General features: G+C 36.1%; 1 protein-coding gene and 1 long non-coding RNA gene across 3 annotated transcripts; one reads left to right on the plus strand and one right to left on the minus strand.

Moving 5' to 3' along the window:
* Positions 1–11,055: 11,055 nt before the first annotated feature.
* LOC111890991 (uncharacterized) lies at positions 11,056–14,363 on the minus strand. Of its 2 annotated transcripts, none has more exons than XR_006185021.2 (2): positions 13,366–14,363; positions 11,056–13,164 (listed from the first exon to the last, which is right to left on the minus strand). It is a non-coding gene; the product is annotated as an uncharacterized LOC111890991 (long non-coding RNA). The 2 variants fall into 2 exon arrangements; XR_006185022.2 differs by having other exon boundaries at positions 13,361–14,363.
* A 497-nt stretch (positions 14,364–14,860) lies between these two features.
* On the plus strand, positions 14,861–20,341 carry LOC111890975 (mannose/glucose-specific lectin). Its single transcript, XM_023887059.3, has 4 exons — positions 14,861–14,982; positions 15,140–15,340; positions 15,442–15,657; positions 20,216–20,341. Exons 1-4 carry the CDS (start codon positions 14,980–14,982, stop codon positions 20,339–20,341), a joined length of 546 nt encoding a protein of 181 aa, XP_023742827.2. The 5' UTR covers positions 14,861–14,979.
* The last annotated feature ends 7,241 nt before the right edge of the window (positions 20,342–27,582 follow it).

Here is a 27,582-nt window from a genome sequence, read left to right on the forward strand (position 1 = left end):
TCTTCAGATGATACCCTTTTTACGACGAGGTGTCCTTCTTCTACTCGATGTTTGATAATGTGATATTTTCTATCACATAAAATCTCCATCAGCTCCTTAATGGCCGTCACAACTCCAAGGTCTCCAATGATGTTCTTCAACCATATAGCCTCTTTTGATGCTTTGCTCGCAACTATATACTCTGATTCGCTTGTTGAATCAGCTACAGTCTCCTACTTGGAGCTTTTCCAAGTTACTGTTCCTCTATTCAGGGTAAACACCCAACCCGACTGAGAGCGGAAGTTATCTCTGTTAGTCTGAAAGTTAGCAACATAATACCCTATGACTCTTAAGTCATCACTACCACCAAGCACAAGGAGCCAGTCCTTAGTCCTTCGTAGATACTAAAGAATGTTCTTAACTGCTATACTGTGAGCTCTACCTAGATTCCCTTGATATCGACTAACCATGCTGAAAGCAAAAGCCACATCAGGACGATTACATGTCATAACGTACATGATTAACCCAACGGCGGAAGCATCTAATACTCGACTCATTTCCGCTATCTCTATATCGGTACTCGAATTTTGAGTCTTACTCGGTTTGGTATTGCTCTGGGTAGGTAACTCCCCTTTCTTGGAATTCTCCGTGCTAAAACGTTTTAGCACCTTCTCCAAGTAAGTACTTTCACTAAGTCCAATTAGTCTTCTACTGCTATTTCTCAAGATCCTTATCCCCATAATATAAGCATCTTCTCCTAGATCCTTCATAGGGGAACACTTTCCAAGCCAGGACTTAACCTTCTACAAGGTTGGAACGTCGTTTCCTATGAGTAGTATTTCATAGATATACAATACCAGGAAGGTGACTATAATCCCACTAGCTTTGACATATACACAGGACTCATCCTCAATCCTAAAGAAACCAAACTCTTTGAATTTCTCATCAAAGTAAAGATTCCATCTGCAAGAAGCTTTCTTCAATCCATAGATGGATTTCTCAAGCTTACACACTCTATTGGGGTATTTCGCATCCACAAAACCTTCTAGCTGACACATGTAAACATCTTCAGCCAGCTTCTCGTTAAGGAAAGTGGTTTTGACATCCATCTACCAGATTTCATAATCATCGCAGCGATGGCTAACATTACCCTAATAGACTTGATCTTGGTCACTGGTGAGAAGGTCTCATCATAGTCAACCCCCGGGGTTTGAGTAAAGCCCTTCGCAACCAATCGTATCTTGAATGTATGCACCTTTCCATCCATGTCGGTCTTCTTCTTGAAGATCCATTTGCACCTAACTGTCTTATGACCTGGTACATTGTCAATAAAGTTCCAAACATGATTGTCATACATGGACTGGATCTCGCTGTCCATTGCCTCTTTCTATTTACCAGACTCAGGGCCCACCATGGCTTCCTTGTAGCTAGAAGGCTCATCCAAATTAACCAGTGTACTATCACTGATAAACGTATCACCATCTGTAATAATATGAAAACATCATCCGTAATAATATGAAAACCATAAAAATCTGGTGCCATTCTAACTCGAGTGGAATGTGTAAGAGGCAACTACTCGTCAATTGGTTCAATATGAATTTATTCCTCGGGTTGAGCGCTAGTGTTAGAGGTTCCTTCATCGCTTGACTCTTAAATTTCTTCAAGATCAATTATACTCCTACTGTCCTTTTTTCATATGAGTTTCCTCTCGCAGAAAACTCCCCTTCGTGCTACAAAGACCACGTTCTCACTAGGTCTGTAGAAAAAGTATCCAAAAGACTTATGTGGGTAGCCGATGAAAATACACCACTCACTTCAAGGTTCAAGCTTGTCGTGAGTCTCTCATCTAATGAAAGCTTCACAACACCAAGCTTGTCGTGAGTCTCTCGTCAATTGGTTCAAGCTTGTAAAAAAAGTATCCAAAGGACTATTGTATTCCCAAGAGGGATATGTTTCTCTGCAGCATCCAAGATATTGCTTTCATTGAGCTGAGGTTATCATTAAGTTTCTAACTACCATTCACCCTTAATTATCAGGCCTTTGTTATTCGTTAACGACGTCTACGTGTGTGTGTGTGTGTGTATATATATATATATATATATATATATATATATATATATATATATACATATATATATATATATATATATATATATATATATTAGTTTTAATGACGTTTTTTTGAACTGACGACACATTGAAGAAAGACCAACACCTAGCAAGACGATAGAAACAGGAAGCAAAGACACAAAAGCGTGGACACTTGTTTCTCAAATATCAATGTTAGGTATAGGGGCGGAACACGAAGACTTTTAAGTGGAGGGGCCAAAATCAAAATATTAAAACAAAAGCATAGAGATATTAGCATCCAAAACAATGGTTGGTGTTGGTGTCACTCTTCCTATACGTCACAAGAATTTGTATGCTTTCTTTTAAGAAAAACATCAATAATCCATTGTTTCTTATTTTAATATACACTGCATAACATAATTTACTAATAGTTAACAAATAACAAAGTATGATTATATTATGATACAACTAATTAATTAGCTTTAGTGGAATTTTCTTTATAAAATTTACAACTATACGTTAGCCTCAATTAACAGATAACATAATCAAGTCACGATCAATAAATATAAAAAAAAAATAGCAATTAAAATACAATCAATAAATATATAAAGATCAAAAAGTAGCTGAATTTTCCTAGAGCTCTATACCCAAATATGTTATTTAAATATATAAATTTTGGAACTAGCACACATTAAAATAACATTAAAAGTATGTCATCCTTTTAAACTTTCAAAATTTTATTTTCAACCTACTTTAGCGAGAGAAAGGAGAATACGATAGAGAGAGGAAGCAAGATTAGAAGGAGATGCTTACAAGTCCAAATCCGGTGATCAGCGTAGTAGAGGATGGAGAGCACCGGCGACGGAATGTCGGAGGTTTCTCCTCAGACTTGCAGGTCGTTCAACGTCATAGATGAGAGACAGTGGTCAGAAAAGACGGACATGATAAGGAGTGGTAGGCACTACAGCGGCGGAAGCAACGATATATTTTGGTGAGAAGGTGGACGGAGATTAACACTTCGGCGGTGGCTGTGTTTTCCGGTGAACAACTATTACTTCTGGGAGAGTGATGATTTAGTCTAGGGTTTTTAATCTTCTTAAGGATTAAGTTAAGAAATTGGATATTAGAATAATTTTCTGGTAATTTATAGAATTTTTGTTTCCTAATTTTGTTATAATCGGTTTTAATGTTTCAATATTTCGTGGAATCTATTAGCTACTAATTTGATTTCCTAATTTGTCGTTTAATATGAAATATCAAATTCGTATATTATTAATGGGGGGCAAAACCTTTTTCAGCAAATAAAATCAATATATTGTATATAGTATAAGTACTTAGAAGGGAAAAAAATCAGGGGGGTCATTGATGGCCCTGTAGTAGCTCCGCCTCTAGTTAGGTACTAACTATTGTTGAAGTGTCATCAAATATATTTTAAACAATATGTTATTTTATATAATTTAGTACTAACTATTGTTGAACTGTCATCAAATATATTTTAAACAATATGTTATTTTATATAATTTTATACATTTCAAAAGCTTATATTTATTTTTTAAAAAGTATTTATATAATAAATAAAATTTATAGCATCTAGCTACCAGCTACGCTATCAGCTTTCAGTTTCAAACTTTCAGCTTCCGGTTTCAAACTTTCAGCTACCGCTAGCAGCCATCAACTACTAGCTAGTTGTACAACTTCAATTCAGCTGCACAAGACCTCCGTTGTTGGTGAGATGAGTGTTTTATTGATGCTGTTGTAGCCTTAAATTGCATTATTAAACAACCTAAAACTCTTTTCGCATTAATAAACAAATGAACTACTATTTAAATTAGTCTTTGCCGTTTCCTTATAACCGCATCATTCAAAATGTTTGTCGTTGTGGTTTTTTATAATCGTAATAAAATGAACTTGTTAGTGCAGCTTCATCACAAAGGCACCTTTAAAACCTGATTTTTTTTATGCGAAATTTTATAGTTCGCACCTTTAAAACGTAAATTTTTGGTGCTATTTTTTATAAACCGCGTCATTAAAACTATATAGGGTTTTTAACATATTTTCATAATCACTTTTCTGAAATAATTATTCTTCTTCTTCATCAAGATCTTCTACTATGTATAAATTCATCAAAATTCGAAATTCCTTTCTCTTCATTAAAGGTAATATTATTGTTATTATTTTTTATTTTATTTAACTTGTTTATGTATTAACTTGTATTAACCGTTTGTTTCTTGTTATTTGTGATAAACGATTTAATATATTATTAACAAATTAAAATGTATACATGATGAGATAGAGTATTTAAAAAGAGGATTAGACTACATGTTTATATTTAATTACATCATTTGTTTAATATATATATATATATATATATATATATATATATATATATATATATATATATATATATATATATATATATATAATTATTTTCAACACATACACTTACATTCCTTGTTTGTTTATTTTAATTTTCAGACGGATCGTTATTATTGGATGTACAAAACTACACATATATAATGAATTTATATCGAGAGTGTTCGAATTTTTATTAATGTTGTCGAAGCAAACCGTTTGAATGAAGGAAGTGGATCGATTTGTTTTCCTTGCAACGTTTGTAAAAACTTTCAAAGTTTTAATGATACCAAAGAAATAAGGTATCATTTGTTGCAAAATGGTTTTGTTCCTAATTACACATGTTGCTCAAGACATGCATAGAGAACCATTGTTTGATTGTAGCACATCACCAATCAATTCACACATTAATAATAATACATTCAACAATTATCCATACCTTGATGATGATGATCACCATTTAAAGGACCCCAATGACAATTTCAATGTAATGTTTAGTGACATGGAGAATAATATGGGTAATGTTTAACAAAAAAAATTGCAATGCATATTTGAAGAAGTAAAAACACTATTATATTACACGTCTAAATTTATGAAACTTGATGTTATGTTGAAGTTAATTAACTTCGAGTTGAAAAATGGATGGAGTGATAAAATGTTCACAAGTCTATTAGAGCTTTTGCATGACATTCTTCTAGAAGACAATAAATTACGAATTTCAACATTCCAAGCAAAAAAATTAATGTGGTTTATGGGATTGGAAGTTAAAGAATACTAGAATGTCTAAATAAACGTGTGTTGTTTAGAAAGGAGTTTGAAAATAAACATAATAGTGTTTCATGGGGTGCATCGAGGTACAAAAGGGAAAAAAAGATCTGGATGAAGTTGATGATGATGTTAGAAAAAAAATGGGCTACTAGCCAAAATGTTGTGGTATCTCCCTACTATACCAAAACTTATAAGCCTATTTTCAAGAGGAAATGAAGCAAAGTTACTTTGTTGGCATTCGAAAGAATGTGTAACTGGCGGAAAACTAAGAAATGTTGTGAATTCACCTTAGTGGAGAAACATCTATAAGAAGTTTTCGGAAAACTAAGCAAAGTTACTTTGGTGTCAATGTTTACATGATCTTAAGGTTCCATCAACTTATTCTCCAAACATTAAAAGATTTGTATCGATGAAACACTATAAATTTCTTGGAATAAAGTCTAATCGTTGTTAGGTTTTGATGAGCCATATGATTCCTATCGTAATTCGTGGAAGTTTAGAAAATAACATCTAACATACAATCACAAAGATTTGTTTGTTTTTATCAACATTCACTCAAAGGTTATTCATGTAGAAGATTTGGATCAATGACAGACAGACATTTATGTTACCCTTTGTGAACTAGAGTCTGCCCTCATTTTTTGATATAATGGTTCACCTGATATCTCATATTGTACAAGAGATTGATGCTAGTGGTATCCTATTCCTACGATACATGTACCCTTTAAAGCTACATGGGTATCTTTAAAGGTTATGTAAGAAACTGTGACATCCCCATTTTCACGGACAGAAAATACCGATTTGTTTATGCTTTATTTTGAAAATCAGAGAACCTTTTAAAGAAAAGTGTTGCGGAATTTATTCCCAAAAAAACATGATAATTACGTTATCAAAGCATTTCCAAAGAAATGTATTTTATTCATTTTAAAACTTTGGGATGTCATCGTCAATACAGAAACATAAGCATAAACAGAACTTATATTTATTATCACTAGCGATTTATATCTCCTTAATCTCTCAGTGTAATATAACTGCATATCGACACCTATGATACAAATGAACTGACTGGGTCAGGTTGGGAAACCTGGTGAGTAGATAGGGTTTTCAACCCACAATAATATAATTATTATGTTTAATCATCAAACCGTTAACCTAATTACCCATCCCCGTTATCTTCTTTACTCTTAAGGATTTACCCTAAGAATTAGTTATTCCTTGTTAATTCATTCCTAAGGATTATCCAAAGGAATAGACACGAAATCCATCGTCACCAAGGTTTAGTCTCTAAGTCCGCATTGTCGCTAGGGTCTTTCAGGGTACATCTGGTGAACACTTACAAAACATTTAGTGAACACGTAGTTCAAAACATCGGGTGAACGCTAAGTTCAAAAAATCTGGTGAACACTTAGTTCAAAATGTTTGGTGAGCACTTAGTTCAAAAATACCTACTGAATACATAGTTCAAAAACGCTTACAAAGTTCAAAATGTCTGGCGAACACTTAGTTCAAAAATACCTACTGAATACATAGTTCAAAAACCCTTACAAGTTACGAGTCTGCTAGCGTTCCACTTGACTATCTAGAAAAAGTATGGGGTCGTCTTCTATACTATGCTAGATGACTGGATCATCAATAACATCTATATCAAGGTTTCTCATTATTTTATTTTGTCACACAACAACTATTACATCTACCCATGTTATACCCAACACATTTTGTAGATATAAAATACATGTACAGTTTAAATCATTTAAACATGTATAAAAATCTTTCACCCAGCATAGATAGCAAGTATTCAGACAATATGCACACATAGCACGTAATTTATATAAAATATTTCATATCTATGTGTAAGATGAAAGTGACTATGCACTCACTTGTTAAAGTGATGATTCCAAACTCAGACAGTGCTTCGCTTCTTAACAGTATAATTTCCTTCGACGAAACCTAGTATTATTACCACTAGATTTTAGTCTAATATTTACCGTGACTAATCATTAGTCTTAGCATTATTATTATTATTATTATATAAGCGTCTAAACAATATTTTCCAACCACTTTGTACAGACAGGGGCCAGACATAAAACACCGGAAGGCAGATCATTTTGGCATATAGCACTTCTGAAATCCAACAACCATATGCGGCCCTTTAAACCATGTTCCCCGTACCACGAGTAGTTAAAAAGATATTATAACGACACTTATATAAGTCATAATAATCGCCCAAATATTTATTATAAGTTCATAATAACAATACTAATTTTAAATATAAGCTATATTTAAAATAGAGTAAGCATAACTTACTTACAAGAGGGTTTTAGCTAGGAGCCGAGCTCTATAGGGGCAGAACTTCATCGTTGAATCTTTCTAAGAAAGATTCTTGCAGCGCTTCAGCACTCACCTTACTATACTAAAACTATAGAAAGAAAAGTCGAATCACGGGGAACCGAAATGCTAGGGGGATAAGAAGATAAAGACTCTTGAATCAAGAGAATGCTGCAAGAAATATGAGAGCCCAGGGGTCTTATTTATAGTAATTGAATTTATAAAAACTACTATCCATACTTACTTAATGACCTTATAGTTATATAAACGACTAAACACCCCTTCATAATATTATTTTAAATAGATTTAACGATATTTGTACTAAACTAATGTCGAAAGTACTCAACATTTGTCTTATAATGACCACATCGTCGATACCTTTCTAATGATATATACATTTGTGTATATATGTATACGTATATATAATTTATATTTTATTTTAATATGTAAATATGCTATTATAATTTATAACTCGTTCATACGAACTCCGTTTTTGACGTTCTTTATATCCACGCGTAGGCGGGAACGTACCCTACAACTTTCGTTTAGACTTTGTGGGCTAGTTTCGACTTTATTTTTAAAGTTATATTTTTAACAGGCCGGGATAGGAAAAGTCTGTTAAAAATTCTTAACTTCTTCATCCGACGTCCGTTTTCGTCTGTCTTTTTACCGTTGCGCTACTATTAACGAGATCTTTGATTCTCGTTTAGGTTGCGTCGGCCAAAAACCGACCGAGCTAAAATTCGAATATCGGGCTATGCACTGCTATGCCAAATCTTAGAAAAATCATAACTTCCTCATACGAAGTCAGATTTTGACGTTCTTTTTATGCACACTCTTAGTTCAAACGTATATTACAACTTTTATTTAGATATCTAAGGCTAAAAAGTCCTCTATCATAATTTCACTATTTACGTCTCCCGGTGCCGTGTCGGTTTTGCCGTAAAACTTCGACGGGCCATAACTTCTTCATTATAACTCGGATTTCGGCGTTCTTTATATGTACGGAAACCTTGTAACATATAATACCACTTGGTTAATATTATTACTTCTAAATAATCTTCTATCAAAAAATCATTTTTGATGCTCATTGTCTCTAATTTGACTAGCCTGAATGTGCTGGCGTTACAGAAACCATAGTCGACCTGAGGACAATAGTTATAACACTCAGAACCTAGAAGATTATTTGTAGAATAAATTCCATTTTCTAAGGACCAAGCCATCGAGTTGGTGGTGGGCAACTCGGTGTGCTGGAAACTTTTGGGTCGCGGGTTTTTATGAACGAACTCAGCGAGTTGGATGCTGATCGAGAAACCCTAATTTTTAGGGTTTTGCACCCTATTTAAATACCTTAAGTCCCAGGTGTTGGCCTTATTCCCAGCCTCCATAGCCCTTAACCCTAATCTTGAAACCCTAGAGCCTCCTTGAGTTTTGTGAGCTCATTATGGGTGTGTTTTGGTGTGTTTGAAGCTCATTGAAGGAAGAGAAGCTTGGTGCAAGGTGGTAGTTCAAGTAGGAGCTTTCAGATCTTGATTCTCTGCTCCATTTCCATCACATTTCAGGTATAAAGTTCTAACCTTGCTTAATGATTACTTAGATCTCTTCTTCAGTTAGTTGTATGCTTTTAGCCATGGATGGGTGGTTGTTGGGGAAATAGAAGTCCCAAATGATTATTATTTAAAATCTAAGGTCTACATGAGCTCTTTTGGCATAAAGGTGCAAACTTTATGGATTTAAGGGCATCATGCATTCATTAAATCCTTCATTTAGCCCTTTTTGAGCTTTTGAGTTTCCCTTAGTCATACTCCAGTGTAAAGTTGGAAACTTTACATGACCATCTAGCTTTATGTGGTGAGATCTGCATTTTGTGGTATTGTTCTTGATGATTAAGTGCTTAATGGTTAATCCCTCACTCTTTTAAGTCCAGGGTTTGGTTTTGGACCCCTCTAGGTGGTTCCTAGGGGTAATGTTGGAAACTTTACCCTTCTTGATCTCTTATTGGTCGAGATCCGAGTTGTAGAGTCCTTGGAGTAGATAATGTTGACTTAATGTATTAATATGTAGGTTTCTAGCAAACACAACAAGTTTATGGATAAACTCAGCGAGTTGGCTTGGCTTTTCCCTACTTCACGGATTATTAGATGAACTCGGCGAGTTGAAGGATAAACTCGGCGTGTTGGGTCAACTTAGGCTGTTGACTTTGACTTTTGACTTTAGCCTTTGACCAAGTTATTCTAAGGGGGTATTTGAGGTAATCAAATTTGTAATCAAGAAAATTATGGGCTTAGGGTAAGACCCATATGGGTTGGGCCTAATATGGAAAATTGGGCCATTAGTCGGCCTTTATGGATCTTTTGGATTAGGGCCTCAGTTTTGGTTCATGATGAGTCAAGGGTAAAATGGTCATTTTATCCCAAGTAAGGATTATGGATTATAGCTTAGGACTCAACTGCTAATTGGGTGTGTTGTTGGTATTCATAGCTTGGTAAGTCGGCAGGGCCACAACTAAGGATTTCTTTCAGTGAGCTTCTGCATTCGAGGTGAGTCTCCTTACTGTTCTATGGGGTGAAGGAACGAATGTCGGTCCATTTGGTTTATGTATGGTAGGAAGACCCGGGGGTGACCCTTGGCATTTTACATGAGAGACCAGGAGGCGGCTCCTGGCAATTTGTTTGAAAGACCAGAGTCTGAACTCTAGAAAATGTTAGTTATGGAGTTGTAGACTGTATGCTAGTTGTCTTTGTGATACTTGCATGGAAGACCCAGAGGTGGATCATGGCACTTGTCTGTAAGACCCAGGGTTGTGGCCCCCGGCCTGGCAAGAAAGACCACGCGGTGGCTCGTGGCATAATGGCAAGACTATGGATAGCACATAGTACATTTACTGATTATGGAATATGTATGCTAAGTATGGCCCATTGATATGAATGTTATTTATGATTCGATTGGTATGTGTGTAATGTGGTATTTGGGGAACTCACTAAGCTTTGTGCTTCCAGTTTGTGGATTATGGTTTCAAGTACTTCTGTTTCGAAAGGAAAGGGTTCGGCTTGATCGCAGTGCATACACCTGTGTTTTCCACAATGTGTGATCTTTGGGAGTAAACTCTGATAAGTGTCTTATTTTGAAATATTTTTAAATGTTTGGATAAAGTCACCATTGTGTTTGATTATAATAAAAATGAAATTTTTACCCTTGACTTTTGGGATGTTACAATAGTGTTGAAGGGTATACTTTTGAAGAGGTGATTGAGTTATGCCAAGGTAATCCTATCAATAATATATTATAATAATAATAATAATAATAATAATAATAATAATAATAATAATATACAATATGTTACATATTAGTTTTAACTTGAAATATAATAATTAGTTTTTTTTCACATGCTATATGAAAGGTATCGAAAGTGTGGTATTCCTGAAACTCATGATTTAGGTCAACTTGAAGGTAAGAGAGGTTTAGGTTTAAAAATAATCATGCCAACTCGTGAAGAGTTACATTTAGTGGTGCTAAAACACATGAGATGTCTTACTCCATAGATTGATGAACACATGGACATGTTAAAAACCCTTATCATGTAGTTCAAGTTCTCATATTCAAGAGATATGTGGGTGTGGGATTTTGGTGAACTCGATGATTATACAGTTTTAAAAGCTTGTAGAGTTATTGGTGATACTTCTTTTACAGATGGAGCTCGGTCTATCATGTGCAATAAATATATCTCCCATAAATTTAATATATTTAATTGGATATGTTGGTTAAGCATATTACCAACTAGTCTTAACTTAGCTGACAAAGGCTTGGATGTTCCTTCTGTGGTTTGTTTGATCTGAAATGGTGGCATGGAAGACATCAATCATATTCTCATTCATTATGAGGTGGCTATCGATCCTTGTAAGTTTCTTGGGAGATGATACGATACTACGATGTTACTTTTCCTACTTTCTTAGAAATTGAAGATGTGGTGACCTGGATCGACTTGCTTCACTTGTTTGTTGTCGAACGATGTGATGTTGAAGCCATTATCATGGATATGTGTTTGTTGCTTGGGAACTTCAGGGACAATATTATCTTTAAAGGACAAAAGATGAAATAGAATATGTTGATTGATAGCTTGATCGGTTATTCCTATAATTGGTTTGTTCTTAGGAATAGAAAATTTAGCATTAGTCATGTTGTGTGGCTTTCAAACCTGATTTTACATATTCCTTTGTAGTTCTTGTTACCCTTTGCAAACTTTCTCTTAAAATATCAGTTGTTCAAAAAAAAAATAGACAGATAATAAACTAAAGTTACAACACAACGCTAATATTTTGTAGAAAAAAAATGTTGTTTGGTGTTTGAGAAGCCAATTCATGCCCTTGGTGTTTGAGAAGTCAATAGGATCGTAAGATCTTTTAGCAGTCTTGAATCTACAAAACGTAGGGTTGAGCAAAACTAAAACCGAAAAACCAAAACCGACAAAACCAAAACCGACAAATCAAAACCAAATCCAAACCGTTGGGTTTGGATTTAAACTTCTAAAAAATGAGAAAATGGGTTCTAGGTTCAGTTTTAGTACTTAAAACCGACCCATAGGAACCGGCCCAACCCATTAGGTTGAACCCAACTTAAAACCGATCCGTTCTATATAAAATTATACCGATTATATAAGTATTTTATTATAAAGCGTGAGATATTATCAAAAGTCCTAAGTTGCCCAGCCGGTTAAGTCGCATATCAAGGGTTTTAGTTGGGTCACTACAACCGGTTCAACTGGACTTTCTCAAAAACCTATCAAATGTCTCCGACATAGAATTAGCATAAAACTGGTACTTATTAAATTGGTCACTACCGTGGTTCTAATTCAACCAGTAAATCAGCCAGTTAAACCAATTTATAAAACCTTTAAATCAGACGATTAACCTAATTTTTAAAACCTTGGGTGGTAGAATATAATTCAATGTAGGAATATATGTGTTTTATTGGGCTAGAAGAATTTTATGTCCTCGGACCCATACCTAATCGGCAGTTAACCCGTCTTTATGACTATCTTGAGCAATCGAAGGACAACCTGCTTCAGCTCCACCTTGAGGAACATCTTCATACTAGTCCACCACCAAAGACACGAGGCTATGTTGAAAATTTCCACGTCTACTTTCATTGTCCAACTTCTTCATATCAATTTGAGCAACATACTTTCCGACATTTGATACTACCTCAAAGCCACCATATTCCACCCACCCATTTAGAGATACTCTCCCCCTTCTCTGCCATACCAAAACAACCATCTCGGTGGACCATCACTTCTTATCGAATCTTGTATCTTGACTCAAAATGGCAAGCCTCTTGTACGAGGACTAGGTATCCCTCACTTGCAAGCCTCTTTCCGAAAAATGGAAACCACATTCTTTATTTCTTAGCAACGCCTCCACCTTGTACCAAAACTCAACTCGCCATAGTAATATGTTCTTTGTAACCATGCCAATTTACCACTTGAAGCACCACCCCTCTATTGTGTCAAATAACCAAGACCGTCACAGCTTTCTTCCATGAAACAACTCAATTTCCCTCCTCCCAAGAACTAGTGTCTTTGTTCTTCAACTCAACTTTCTTGATCAATCAAACATTATGAAACCCATGAGTGACCTAACACCCAATGGTCTCAATTCACCCTTTTCATTAATCCTAGAAATTCAATGCCCAAGAGCAAACCAGTCACCACATTATTGATTACTTTAGGACTTTTATTGAATACCTTGTGTACAATCTCAAGACTCAATCTCAACACAAACTTTCTTTGTGGAAGGACTTCATTTTCAATTCAAATCACTAAAACAAAGGCAGTTGAACAAAACAAAACGAATTTCATTGTTTTTGTTACCTAACCTTCGAAATTGAAGAACTTCCAGCCTACCCCACTGGTGACTTGGTGATTGGTGTGAAATTTGAATTCTGAAAATTCTGCATTGATTTTGATCAAATCCTTTTCGAAAACTCAAGTGGATCTGCACCCAAACCTATTTTCGTCACCCTTGATCGATTACCATGAACAGGCTCCAAGAACTTCACAAAAACAGCCCCTTCATTGAAAAAAATAAAAAATATATAAAAATAAAACAACCTCCCCTCAAGCACTCATACCAATTTGTTGTGCATTTGCCGAAACATAACGAAATAATTAGGAAAAAATCGTTAGAAAAAAAAAAAAAAAAAGTATGCCAAAAGTTTTCCCTACTAGCAGAAGTGATTCTGGAAATTATTTCTAACAGAACCAAACTTATTTATGTATGTCACTATATATATATTGAACAGCCGCAGTTGTCCTATATTGGTATGTTATTATCTATACATACATTTTTATAGAATAATATAATTAGTGTTGTAGTCGCATTGTGGATTCATCCACTCATGATTTCAGTTGTAGTATTTGATATTTTATAACTTCAAAATCAATAAACTTGCTAGCCAATCAACATCCTACAAATAATTCAACATACATAGATTTTTTTTCCCTTTTAATGTGGCACTGAAATTAAATCCGTAGGGAAAATTCAACTTCCCTAAGATGTATGACATAGTAACGCGCATGCTTCATTTGTGAGTGTATGCCTTTGTGATAAGAAATACTATGATTTTTCTCGGAATCAAATTGACGTACCTAGTTGAATACGTACAACAACGTTTATTCGTTTATATGTTTTGCAAATTTATGACCTGTGATTTTTTATGATGAAATGAAAACATGTTACAAAATCGCTGTCTGAATGATTGAATACTGAATCCCAACACTTGAGCAGCTCTTACAGGAACACAAGAAATGGATAGACAATCATAAATAATTAAGTTGCATGAGGCAAAATCGTTGAGTGCTAGTATTTAGCAAGCTTTGCATATATACCAAAGTACTATGAGATATGGTCAATATAAATTCTTAGGATGAATATTTTAATATCGGATTCTTTTTTGACAGATGTTTGATTGTAATTGCATGAGGAGATATCAGATAAGATAAGATGACACGTATTTCTTACACATGCATATATTCATATCATATGAAATTTTTAATCAAATATTCTTTATTTTAGAAATATTTTTATCCACGGATATTTTTCTAACAACCATCTCTAGCTTTTAGCAATTGTAAAACGTGGATCCCGTGAAATGTTTTTGAATGCCAACTACCACATGCCACACATCAATCAACTATACAACCCCAAGTTGGCCAGTGTCTATATATATATATATATATATATATATATATATATATATATATATATATATATATATATATATATATATATATATATATATATATATATATATATATATATATATATATATATATATATATATATATATATATATATATATATATATATATATATATATATATATATATATATATATATACCCAAGTACCTAATGGGTTAGCTATACAATAACTTCAGTTCCACGAAGAACATTGCGCGCCTTTCTGAAAATACACTCAGATCTAGCAAAATGGTATACTCTTTCACCATACATATTTTAAGAATTTGTTATCTATGTATTTGGGAGTGTTAGGTTTATATGATTATCAGGTTAATTTGCATCGTTTCTTGATCATTGCTAAAATTCTTTTAAGTCTTTTAGTAATATTTTATTTTGGATCCATATGCAGGCAGGGAGTACTGTATGGCTTACACCTTGGGGAGGAAAGGGTGGAAACACCTGGCAATTCATAATACCTGATGGTGCTAGGATTATCAAGATCAGTGTAAGAAGTGGAGACATTCTAGATTCCATCTCCCTCACTTACAAAGATGAGTCTGGCTACATTTTTTCTGAAAAATACGGTGGCAATGGTGGCTTACTCCATAATGTAACCTTTAAATTCATTTGTGCACGCGTATATAATCGATGTTAATTAGGTTATTGTTTTATAATATAACAGTCATCTTGTATTTTGGTAATTAATTTCAGATTGAATTGGCTGACAATGAGAACCTCGTGGGGATTAGTGGACGTTTTGGAACATTTCAAAACATAACGGCGATTACGTCATTCTCTTTCCAGACCAACATTAAAACTTATGGGCCATTCGGCATAAATGGGGGGACTGATTTCTCAGTTGGGCTGGCAGAAGGCAAGTTTTTTGGATTCTATGGAAGGAGTGGGAGTTACATAGATGCTTTGGGTGTCATTCTTCAGCCGTAAACATTGATATATGGCAGCATGCGTGTATTTTATTATGTTTTAAGATCGTATCTAGTCATTTCTTCGATGTTAGACTATAAAAAATAAAGTAATAAGCACCTTGTTGTCAATTTGGTTCTTTCATGTACCCCTTGAATTAAGCGTCTAAATAAATGGATATTTCATGTTTTCTTCTTTGCTAATACTTCCACGCACCATAAATTTCGTACTTCTTGTGTTGATTTCATTAATTAGATTACACATTAATTTTCTTTTAGGGACGTATCCTTTTAAAATAAAGTATTTCAGGACTCCCATTTATCCTTTCATACATGTAACCATGCACATAAAGAACCAACATACAGGTCCGCTTTGTCGCTCAATGGAACATCTAAGGTGGGTTTAAGACTTGAAGTCATCAAAACTCTTTTTACATTAACTTAACATATGAATCAGTAAAATTCTCAAAAGAAATGTTGTTCAGACGGCAACGGAAATAAAATAATAACTTTGTCTCTATACTACAAAACTGACCCACTTCCGACATCCAACTCCGTGGGAATGAAATATGGGGAATATGAACTTTTGGTGGAGGGAATGAAATATAGAGGTGGGAAAAACTAAAATATTAAACTTTATTTTCCATGAATTATATTAAGATTACTAGGTGTGAGACTTGTATATTATACGGGTTAATTTAAAATATATATATATATATATATATATATATATATATATATATATATATATATATATATATATATTAAAGTGTAAACAGTAAATATTTTTTTATGTAAAACTTTAAAATAAGAAAAAAATAAACATACCATTGCAAATTAATATCATATATATTATATTTGATACTTTGTATATATATATATATATATATATATATATATATATATATATATATATATATATATATATAAGTATATGTCTTTAATTTTAAATATTGAAACGAATCAGAAATTGACAAATGGATAAAATTTATTTCAAAAATATCATAATATGACAAATGTCAAAATTATAAAAAATGAACAAGTGCCAAAATTATTTTCATTTATTATGGAGGATTATAATTTATGAAAATTGATTACATGAAATGAACTCATTTTCAATACCAAAATTTACTCTTTGTATGTCATATCAGATTATATGACAATTCAGGAATTTTTTTTGTATGTCATATCAGATTCTAGATTTTACTTTTGGAATTACTTTTGGATTACCATTATAAATTTATATCATAATAAATTCCATATTGGTAATTCCAGAATGTATGATTTACTTTTTGTATGTAATATCAAATTATATGACAATTCAAAATTTACTTTTTGTATGTCATATCAGATTCCAGGATTTACTTTTGGAATTACTTTTGGATTGTCATTATAAATTCCATATTGGTAATTTCAGAATGTACGATGGTCAATATCAAATTTATAATGACAATCCAAAATTCACTTTTTGTATGTCATATCAGGTTCCAGAATATATTTATGTCACGTCTCACCAAAAACACTAACACTCCAAAAACAAAATAAATTGTTAGTAATGTGTTGTTCCAGATAACGTTGTAGTTTTTCAAAATTGAAAAAAAACTTATTTTTATAAACAATATCACTCCTAATAGTTAGTTTCTTTAATATTGTTGTTGCAGCGGTTTCATTGTTGGTTCTCCGGGTGTTGCTTCAGCTTATATGTCCATCGGGTGTGCGTCATAGTTGAATTCCGACTATAAATGTAACAACCCAAAAACCAGGAGAAACTTTTTTCATTTTTAATTAAGATTTATAATCATAATTTTGATTCCAAAATCCATTACATAATCATCATATCAAATCATCAGAGTGACAATATCAATAAGTGCAGAAAATAGTGTGGAGTGAATGTTGCACCATCAAGTCGGACCCTTCCCCTTAATACAGGAAGTATCTGAAACCACAACGCAAACTGTAAGCAAATGCTTAGTGAGTTTTCTCAAAGTATCACATACCAAACATACAAATAGGCATGGCCTTGGGGTATATTCCAACCCAATAAGCAAGTATGGGACCCGCCATAGGGCCTCGCCCTGGGGTATATTTCAACCCGATCGTATGATAATGGGCCCCGCCCTGGGGTATATTTCAACCCGAACATGTCATAATGGGCCCCCACCTTAGGGTATATTTCAACCCGAACATGCCATAATAGACCCCGCCCTAGGGTATATTTCAACCCGAACATGCTATAATGGGCCCCGCCCTGGGGTATATTTCAACCCGATCATGCAAACATAATATATATATATATATATATATATATATATATATATGTATATATATATATATATATATCGCACAATAGCTAGCATTCTACATAACTAAATAATGGGCCAACATTGGTGCCTTAAATCCACGGATACAGGGAGGAGACTCATCTCAATCTGCTGATAAATACTAACTGCTAAAATACTAATCCGGTAAATCCCACATTGAACATACACAAATTACCCTAATTAGAAATGGGTTAACAATCATGACTATGGGCCTAAAGTCCAATCTAATTCCTAAGGTCAGGGCCCCCCTCACCTTACCCATAATGGACTCAATCAACCTGAGCCCATAACACAATAATAGGCCCTAAGGCCCAAAAGGCCCAACTCATAACACTTAAGACCTACAACAAAAATCTGAGGTCCACCTACCCTAAACAGGCCAAGGACCAAAAACTAGCTAAGGCCTAAAAGCTACAAAAGTCCAACGATTGACCAAAAGCCCACAGGGTCGTACGTACGGCATAACTCCAGTATGCTCGGCGTACTTGGTCCCAAGCAGTACGCGATGCGTACGTCTTTGTATGCTTGATATATTGAGCTACTGAGCACCTTCATCCCTTTAGTGCTTAAACTATGCAGCCACTTCATCCAACTTACAGATCTCGGTCATTAAAGGGGTCCTAGGGCATAAAGTTGGCAACTTTATGCCTTTGCATTCCTTATGGGATTCCAACATCTAATTTTGTCCATCAAGACTCACTTCAAGGTTCTAAATCCATGCTCGGTGTCATAACAACCACCAAGATAACATTTTTATGCTTCTAACACAATAAAGGGACCAAGATCTAGCATTTCAAGCTTCTTGAGTTGCCTAAACTCACAAAACATAATCCATGGATCTTGAAGCTCAACCACGTCTAATGATGTAGATTCAGGATCTTGAAGCTCAACCACGTCTAATGCTTGCACACCAAGTTCTTCTTCTTGCAAACACACCAAAAAGGCCATCATGGTTACTTTTAAGCTCAAAGATCACTCTCAAAAGCAAACAAGGGTTTTAGGGATGTTAATAAGCATTGAATGTTGATAAGGGTGAGGGTTTAAGAGTCATAAGTGAGCTTAAATAAGGCTCATTCCCTAAAATTAGGGTTTCTACACTACTCACATAAGCTAAGCGTACTCCATGTACGCCCAACGTATGTGGATGAACTCCGCGACTAGCCTTCATGAGTACGCCCAGCATACTCCAACTTTCCCAAAGTTGACAATTCAGCCCCTAGGGACCAATTCTACAAACATTACATCCCCCAAAATCTAAACCGAAATGTGCAATAAATCGAGTGTTACAACTCTCCTCCACTTAAATTAGATTTCTCCCTCGAAATCATCCCTTACCCGAAATCTAAAATCTCGAATTGGTTGGACTCCGCAACAGACTGTCCATACTGATCCACTACCAGGCCAATTCCACTTTGAATTCCAAGCTAAAAAAAACACTTCCGACCCTTTATTATCTTGTTGCTTCTACTGCGAAAAAATCACTGACCATTCATTGTCGCGGAACACTTTTACTTAGTAGAAGGTTCAGATAATCCTTTGAGTAGAAGACTTATCCCTGCAGGGTTAGACTCAAACGAGAGCCTTGCAGCAAGGTCAAATCACTTACTCTAAGATTATTTAATCCAAACTGCAAGTGACTTACCATATTCTCCGAATAACAAGCGACTCCACACACAAGTCCAAACCACTAATATCGCCTCAGCTCATCTTGATTCCCCCTAGCTGTTTTCCAAAAGCAACCGACACCTCCCTGGTCCCAACTTACCTGCCAACTAACCGATTCACCATATTCCTACCCGGTTGCTAAGGAAAGTGGTCTTACACAGTCGCACCACGCGACTTCCGAACGAAGGCCTCATCAAACAAGATGTGTCCCAATTGTCTCGCCACTATGGCTCCAACAACCTTTCCGGTCCAACCGATCATAACCGACCATCACACCTGATGCCACTAAATCCAATACTAATAGTGCATGATACATGACCAACTATAGTCTTATATCACAACCGGCCTCATACGGCCCACCACTTCCTTAATTCCATGAATGTAATGGCCTTCCCACAATCTTACAAACTGAGTTACTCTGGTCTAATCCATATGAAGAAATATGCAATCCAAATCATAGATTTTCCATGCCCGCATTGATACTCAAGGACCGGTGAACGCTACGTGTCACCCCGCAATCTTAAAACACTCCAACATTATCTTCCAACCTAGTGAATGCTACGGGCAACCCCACAGTCTTACAACACTCCTATCTTGCCATGGGCACCGCCCATGGTCTTACCGTCCATCTACCAATCCATCCATACTCATCCAGAGTCGAACACGCATCTCATTATACCCCAATCAGGTGTTCGGTCATGATTCATACCCCAAATCCTTAATCAGACAAGAACAGACAAAGAGGCTCTAACACAACCCTCAGCCTGGATCCATCTATATGCCTGTTATCCATCACCAAGAAGACGACAACGAGCTATTGGAAGTTTCCTAACTCCTAAATTACACAATCTTCAATCCAGATGGTCACTTGAGTCGTCTTCCTTCCCGACTGGGATGTAAAACCCATCCTAGTTTCATGTCTAATTCAGCTTCCGGAAACCTGAATGATTCTCCCCAACTTGGATTCGTCGAAGCTCTCCTAGCCCATGAAGTTTGATGGATTCCTAACCCATCTTACCTCCTTATAATTTGAACCACCGACAACCTGCGCATATCAATACTAGTATTCCATCATTAGCCAATCCCAATAACCATACAACTCTTCAAATCCAGACGAACACCCCCTAAAATCTCAGCAAGTCCTACAACCCCAAACGCTTCCCATGATACAGCACCTAAATCCTTAAGTCCTTTATGCTGGTGACAAATACCATAACCCTTGCAATAAATAAATTCCATTGGCACTCCCAGTGTCCAACCAAGCCCATGCGACTGCCACTACCATCTTCTTGCTACCGCTCCTTCCCTAGCAACGGTAGTGATTGAACCTAAACGTTCTTCCATAGACAACCGCCGATCCCACCAGCCTCAAATGTTAAAACACTGAACTCTGACTTCACTGGAGAACTAACCCACTAATCCTGACCATAGACCCTCCAATTAATATCCCTAAATTGACCCATCAAAGAACCGGGACATAACCGAACAAACTGAAACCCTCTCAGCAAGATACGACCCACTAATGATCCATGGCATGCAAAATGGCATATAACAATTCTTGATGATATAACCCAGACAATAACAGAGACTATAAAAAGATCATGCTTAACCAAACCAATACAAAACTCTATAGCAACATAATTCCTGATAACAATAAAGAAGAAAGCAGAAGAGATCATACCCGCAATATCACCTACTGGAACCGTGGTCTCCCCTGACTGGCACTGCAATGCTCGGCTTATCTCTGATGGGGATCATGCCCTACCCTCACGACCAATAGTGATCCTCAAAGTAACCGGAGCAGGTGCACTCACTGCTCCGCACCTTCAACATCAGACAGTCGGCATTCTTGTGGCCCACTTGATTGTATTGAAAACATAACGATCTTGTCCCCTAAGAACAATCCTGACTGACATGAGAAACCCCTCCACACTTGTAGCTTCCTGTGCCCCTCGAACAAAAAACCCCGTCATGCTACTTATTGCACGTGTTGCACTGAACCCGGCCCTCTTGGCCCCTCAATTGCTGATTTGAAGTCTTGGGTCTCTTCGCAGGACCCTCAACTACTTGCACATGCTCTAGCCCCCTCTTCCCCATGTGCTTTAAATCAATATCCCGCTCACGAGCTCTAGCAATCATATCATTCAGGTTCTTGCACCTTGAAATACTCACAAACTTCCTAATGTCATCCCTCAGCATATCATGATACCTTATCTTCTTCAATTCCTCATCCGTTGCATACTGCGGAACCAATAAATCCCTCTCCCGGAACCTGGCAGTGAGCTCTACCATAATCTTCGTAGTCTGACGAAGATCCTGAAACTCCTTCACCAATAGCTGTACCTCAATAGTTGGCGTGAACTCAGCCCTAAACCGGGTCACAAACTGATCCCAATACATCTTCTCCTGGGCCTCGCCTCCCAAGGCGAAGTCTACCTCCTCCCATCAATCTCGAGCTATGTCTTTCAGAAGACATGAAGCAAATCTAACCTTCGACCCCTTGGGACAGAAACTCGTCCTGAACGCGTTAGCAATATCTTTTAACCATCTCCTACTGGTAATGGGGTCCTTCTCCCCAAAGAACGTGGGATCTCCACCAGCACAGAACTTACGAAAAGAAAGAGTGCGAGCTCCAACAATACACATAACCTCAGCGCAGAATGCGCCCAGACACTCATCCAAAATCTCTAAAATCTCCTCCTTAACCATACCAAAGATCACAGGATTCTGCTCCAAAATACCGCAAGTAATCTCCGATGAGATGAACTCCGACATATGCTCGCTAATCGGCTTAGTACCTGCACCTGAGCCAGAACCTGAACCTCCTTCTTAATTGTTCATCATTAACTGAAAAACAACATACAAATGATCAGAACATACCCAAGAATCCTCATCCCACATGCTTCCTAGATTTTCCAAGACTCTCCTCGACTCGAGTATGGATCCTATGCTTTTAGTAGTGAGGGCCCAATACTACCTTCCACACCTATCCATACTTTCCTCAAGAATCATCCCAAAACCTCTAAGTCACCTTCTCAAACTGATACTCCAAATGATCGCTAAACAACACCACTAAACCTACTGAAGTACTTCCTAGGCTTTCCTAGGTTCCTAACCTCAACCTGCCATCAATTGTTGAAGAACTCCCATAATGTCAGCTAGCTACCTCATGAATACAATCACACGCAACTAAGCTCAGATAATCCTTTGAGAAAAAGAGTCATCCCTACAACGATAAGACTCAAACAAGATTTGCACAATAGGGACAAATTCCATCACTTTGAGATTATTTGACCTTGGTCACATGTGACTTAGCATATTCACTTAATAGCTAACTCACATCACTTAAGAGTCCCACAAAGCAAAAAGCAAGTAGCATTCGTGCAATAGCACACCAATCCATAGAATAACCAAAGAACATTCAAACTCACATACTACATCTCATGCTAGAAACTTCCGCTCTCACTACCGGTTTCCTTATACATGCAAATTATACACAATACAGGATCAAATAGATTGTCGAATAAAAGATTCTACCCTAGGACCGCAACCAAACGAGGAGCAAGAAATAAGGACAAATCAATCATTTTAGGGCTATGTGATCCTAACCGTATACAATTTTTAAAGTATACACTTAGAAATTACTAATACCAATACATATTCCCAATCTAGCATAGCATCCACTACTCCTTAAGCTACAAGGCAACACATATCAGGTCAATCTATCATGCAATTCCTAAAAGTATCCCTAGCCTCAACCTAGCATGCAGTACTCATAACATATAATCAAAACAAACATGTATGGGTATTATGGGAATCACTTACTTAAGCTTGGTCGATTGCATGCATCACACCCCTTTTGTTTTTACAAAATCCTTTTAGAAATTTCTTCCCTTTTTCAAAAAAAAATATTTTTAAAACTTATTTTCTTTTTAAGGAAGATCACCAATTCCTTAGTTTGAGTTCAGTCACACTCGAGAGTGTGCCTGAATCCCTCAAACCAAGGCTCTGATACCAACTTGTAACAACCCAAAAACTAGGAGAAATTATTTACAGTTTTAATTATGATTTACAATCATAAGTTTGATTCCAAAATCCATTACAAAATCATCATATCAAATCATTAAAGTGACAATATCAATAAGTGCGGAAAATAGTGGGGAGTGAATGTTGCGCCATCAAGTCGGGCACTTCCCCTTTGCACCGGAAGTACCTGAAACCACAATGCAAATTGTAAACAAAATCTAAGTGAGTTTTCCCAAAGTACCACATGCCAAACATACAAATAGGCCTAGCCTTGGGGTATATTCCAACCCAATAAGCAAGTATGGGCCCTGCCCCGGGGCCTCGCCCTGGGGCATATTTCAACCTGATCGTACAATAGTGAGCCCCGCCTTGGGGTATATTTCAACCCGAATATGGCATAATGGTCCCCGCCCTAGGGTATATTTCAACCCGAACATGCCATAATGGGTCGCGTCATGGGTTATATTTCAATCTGACCATGCAAACACTATATATATATATATATATATATATATATATATATATATATATGATGCGACATCGGCTCCGACCACCTGCTCTGAGGATGTGCTTCTATGCCGGAGACAGATCTGCGACGTCACAACAGACTAGGCCGTTAGAGCCGCCCCAGGGACTGTGCCCCGGGAGCGGGCTCCGACGGTCAAGTTAGATCATCTAGTAGATCTGAGATTGTTCTCTTTAGCTAGATAGAACCATCTTGGTGTTGGTGGTCGTGTATGGTGATTGACGACGGAAAGTGGCGGCTGAGCCACCCGACCAGAGTATAGTGTGGCAGCTGATCCAAGGGAAAGATCCCTTCCATGGTGGAGATACTGTTGACTTTATAAGGTACAATTAGGTCAGGCCTTAGGCCAGCCCAATTCTGGCCCAGCTAGCAAGGAGTTGGGCGAGGCTGCCCGGAGGCGCCGGGCGAGGCTAGCGGGTGCGCACCAGGCAAGGCTGGCCGGTGCGCACCAGGAAAGGATGGCAAGGGAGCGCCAGTTCGGGCCGACGAGAGAGTCCCCGGCATGGTTGGCAATGGAGCGCCAGGCCAAGCCGACAGGAGAGTCCCCAACAAGGCTGGCAAGGGAGTCCCCAGCAAGGCTAGCAAGGGAGAGCCAGACCAGGTAGCGCAAGGCCGGGCCGGCGGGAGAGCCCCAGTAAGGCTGGCAAGGGAGAGCCAGGCAGAGCTGGCGGGAGCGCACCAGGCAAGGCTGGCATGCTAAAGCGGTCTAGGTCATGCTAATGGACCATATATCATCAATATATATATATATATATATATATATATATATCATCATATTTTTGTGGTGCAATGGGTTTAATGGATACTAATTTGCCTATAGAAATCTAAAAAGCTTGAGATCACTTAGACTTTTCTTAGTTAATATAATGGTTAGAGAATCTCATAACACATTTTCTTAGTTAAAGTCACAATTTTCATGAAGCATGTAAGTAATGAAAATTAACTAGAATTAAGATTTAAAAGTCACCATATCCATGAGGAGGAAAAATGTTTTCACTACCATGTTGGAGAAAATACTTTCATGATTGTGTTAAAGGAAAGCAATCATAAGAACCATCTGTCAATTGTTAATTTGAGGATCTATTACGTAATCAAGAAATTAACCAAGTAATTAAACATTCACATATCTAAACTCATGATTAAAGACATATAAGCATAAATAGATGTTTTAATAGAAAATATTTTCATAGCATACCATCAAAACCACATAAAAATATTTTTAATCAATTAATTGTTTCATAGATTCTCCCAATATTGAAAATAAAAACTAACTAGACAAAATGATAATAATAATTGATATGTGCATATCTATACATATAACTTTATGTCATATCTTAATATTTCTAATTATTTTTATGGCGTTTATAGAACAAAATGTACTTAATTTTTTATGTATTGTGTTGTAGGGGTAAAAGACATGCTTGGAGCAAAAAGGAAGTTGGAAGCTAAGAGTATGAAAGAAGACTTTAAATTGAAGAAAAAAATGTACTATCCACGTTGTGGTGACCCTACCACGACATGGCAATTTGGACATTCCTGATGGATCAAGGACACTTGTTGAATATGGGATAACAACGAAGATCATGGCATGGTGGCCTTACCACGTCGTGGTGATCTATTTTTCAGGAAACTATAAATACATGTCATTATCCTCCGAAATTGGAACTTTTCATGGAAGCAACTATCGATTTTTGAAGGCCAAGTATTTGATTTGAAGCTTGGAGGTGAAGGAGTCGATTATAGCTAAGGCATTGGGAGCATTAAGTCAATACAATTCTAAATTACGATTTTATACTTAATTAATCATGTCTATTGCTTTGGAATTCGTTTTTATTTGTTTGATTGCTGAAATTATGGGCTAAAGCCTTATGACTTTCATTTAGTGTAGAGTTACTTAACTCATTATGGTTTGATTTAAGGTTTGGATTTAATTTTATTGGTTACTTGTTGGTTTAGCTTATTAAAGAACCTTCCGTGTTTATGATAACTGCTTTCTCTATTTATTGATGAATTTAATTAAGTCTGTATGACCATCTTTCTTAATTGAATTTGAATCTTATGATCTTACGAATTGCAAAATTATAGGACTAGAGTTTTGAACAAAACCTAGGTTTAAATAAAAAAAAAAAGTGGGTAATAAACGTAGGAGCTAATATATTAAAACCAATCTTATATTGAACTGAGCTAATAAACCAATTTAATCAATTCGTTATAAGTCTAAATTAACTCAAACTGAACACTAGTAAACTTGTTAGTTTATCTGTCTGATCACCGTATGAATGAACTTGTTTGCTAAAGGATTAAGTTAGTGAACATTAACTTGGTCATTTTAGGAATCAGTAACCAATGAAACAAAAAAATCCATTGCACATCCATAAATCAACCATAATAGCAAATAAATCTGAAGCTAAATGAAAGTCTTTCAATTACCTTGGTTAAATCGTCTTTTGTGCGTTATTTGCTTTTAGTTTTAATATTTACTTCATTAATTGATAGTTAGTTAGTTTAGTAAATTAAGTTTCTAGTCTTGCAAAACTAGAGAAAACCATTTTTCTAAATTTATTAGTAATTTAGTTAGTAGTTGATAAGAGTTAGCTAATAATCTCGTTCCCTGTGTTCGATACTTGTCTATTGTGTTATACAATCTTCAACAAGGTACACTGCCATAGAAATAATTAGTCACGTTAGTAGGATTAACTAATGCATATTATTTTACGCATCAATAATAAAAATGATAGAAATTATACCAATACCGATTATGAAACAAAGATGAAAAAGCTTCTTGAAATCGTCACTTCTTAATGGGACTTAATGGGACTGACGCAGGAATACATAGTAGGTGTTGCCGAGGTTGAAATAGGTGTTGCCGATGTAGAAAAAATAAGTAAAAAAATCTAAAAATCTAAATTTTTCCACTGCAAACAGAAAAAATAGGAGTTGACGGTGCCACACCGGCACACCAACTAGGTCCGCCCTGCTTCTTATTGCTTCAAAAACTCCATCTATAATCCAAGTATTAATACAAAAATCAACCTAACCTAATCTAATTAAAAAGATAAATAACTTATTAACAAATTATGATTGTGAAATCATAACTGCTAGGTTCCAAAAATAAAACAAAGAAAAATAAAGTTGAGACACCAGAGAGGCATTGTCCACTCATCTTTTCTTTCTGCCGGCGAATGTAAAAATGAGATGTCATGCATCCTTTTGTCCCCTTCTACTTGCTGTTGTTTGTGCCTTTTTTCTCAGCCCCACAAAAACAATTAGATGGGCTACTACTTCAAATATGGGCCGTGAGAAAATTCATTTGTGGGCTGCTATAAAATTTAAAGATGGGTTTCCAAATTAGGCTGCTGAAATCTCAATTTGCGCTGCCAAAATTTAAGCT

The sequence above is a fragment of the Lactuca sativa genome, chromosome 7 (assembly GCF_002870075.4).
Source record: "Lactuca sativa cultivar Salinas chromosome 7, Lsat_Salinas_v11, whole genome shotgun sequence".
Lineage (NCBI taxonomy): Eukaryota > Viridiplantae > Streptophyta > Magnoliopsida > Asterales > Asteraceae > Lactuca > Lactuca sativa.

What these genes read in the sequence shown, in the direction of transcription:
- LOC111890975 (XM_023887059.3), top strand. An exon ending in ATGGTGGCTTACTCCATAAT is followed by an intron (nt 15,341 to 15,441) that starts GTAACCTTTAAA and finishes AATTAATTTCAG; the next exon opens with ATTGAATTGGCTGACAATGA. An exon ending in GTTACATAGATGCTTTGGGT is followed by an intron (nt 15,658 to 20,215) that starts GTCATTCTTCAG and finishes GCAACCCCACAG; the next exon opens with TCTTACAACACTCCTATCTT.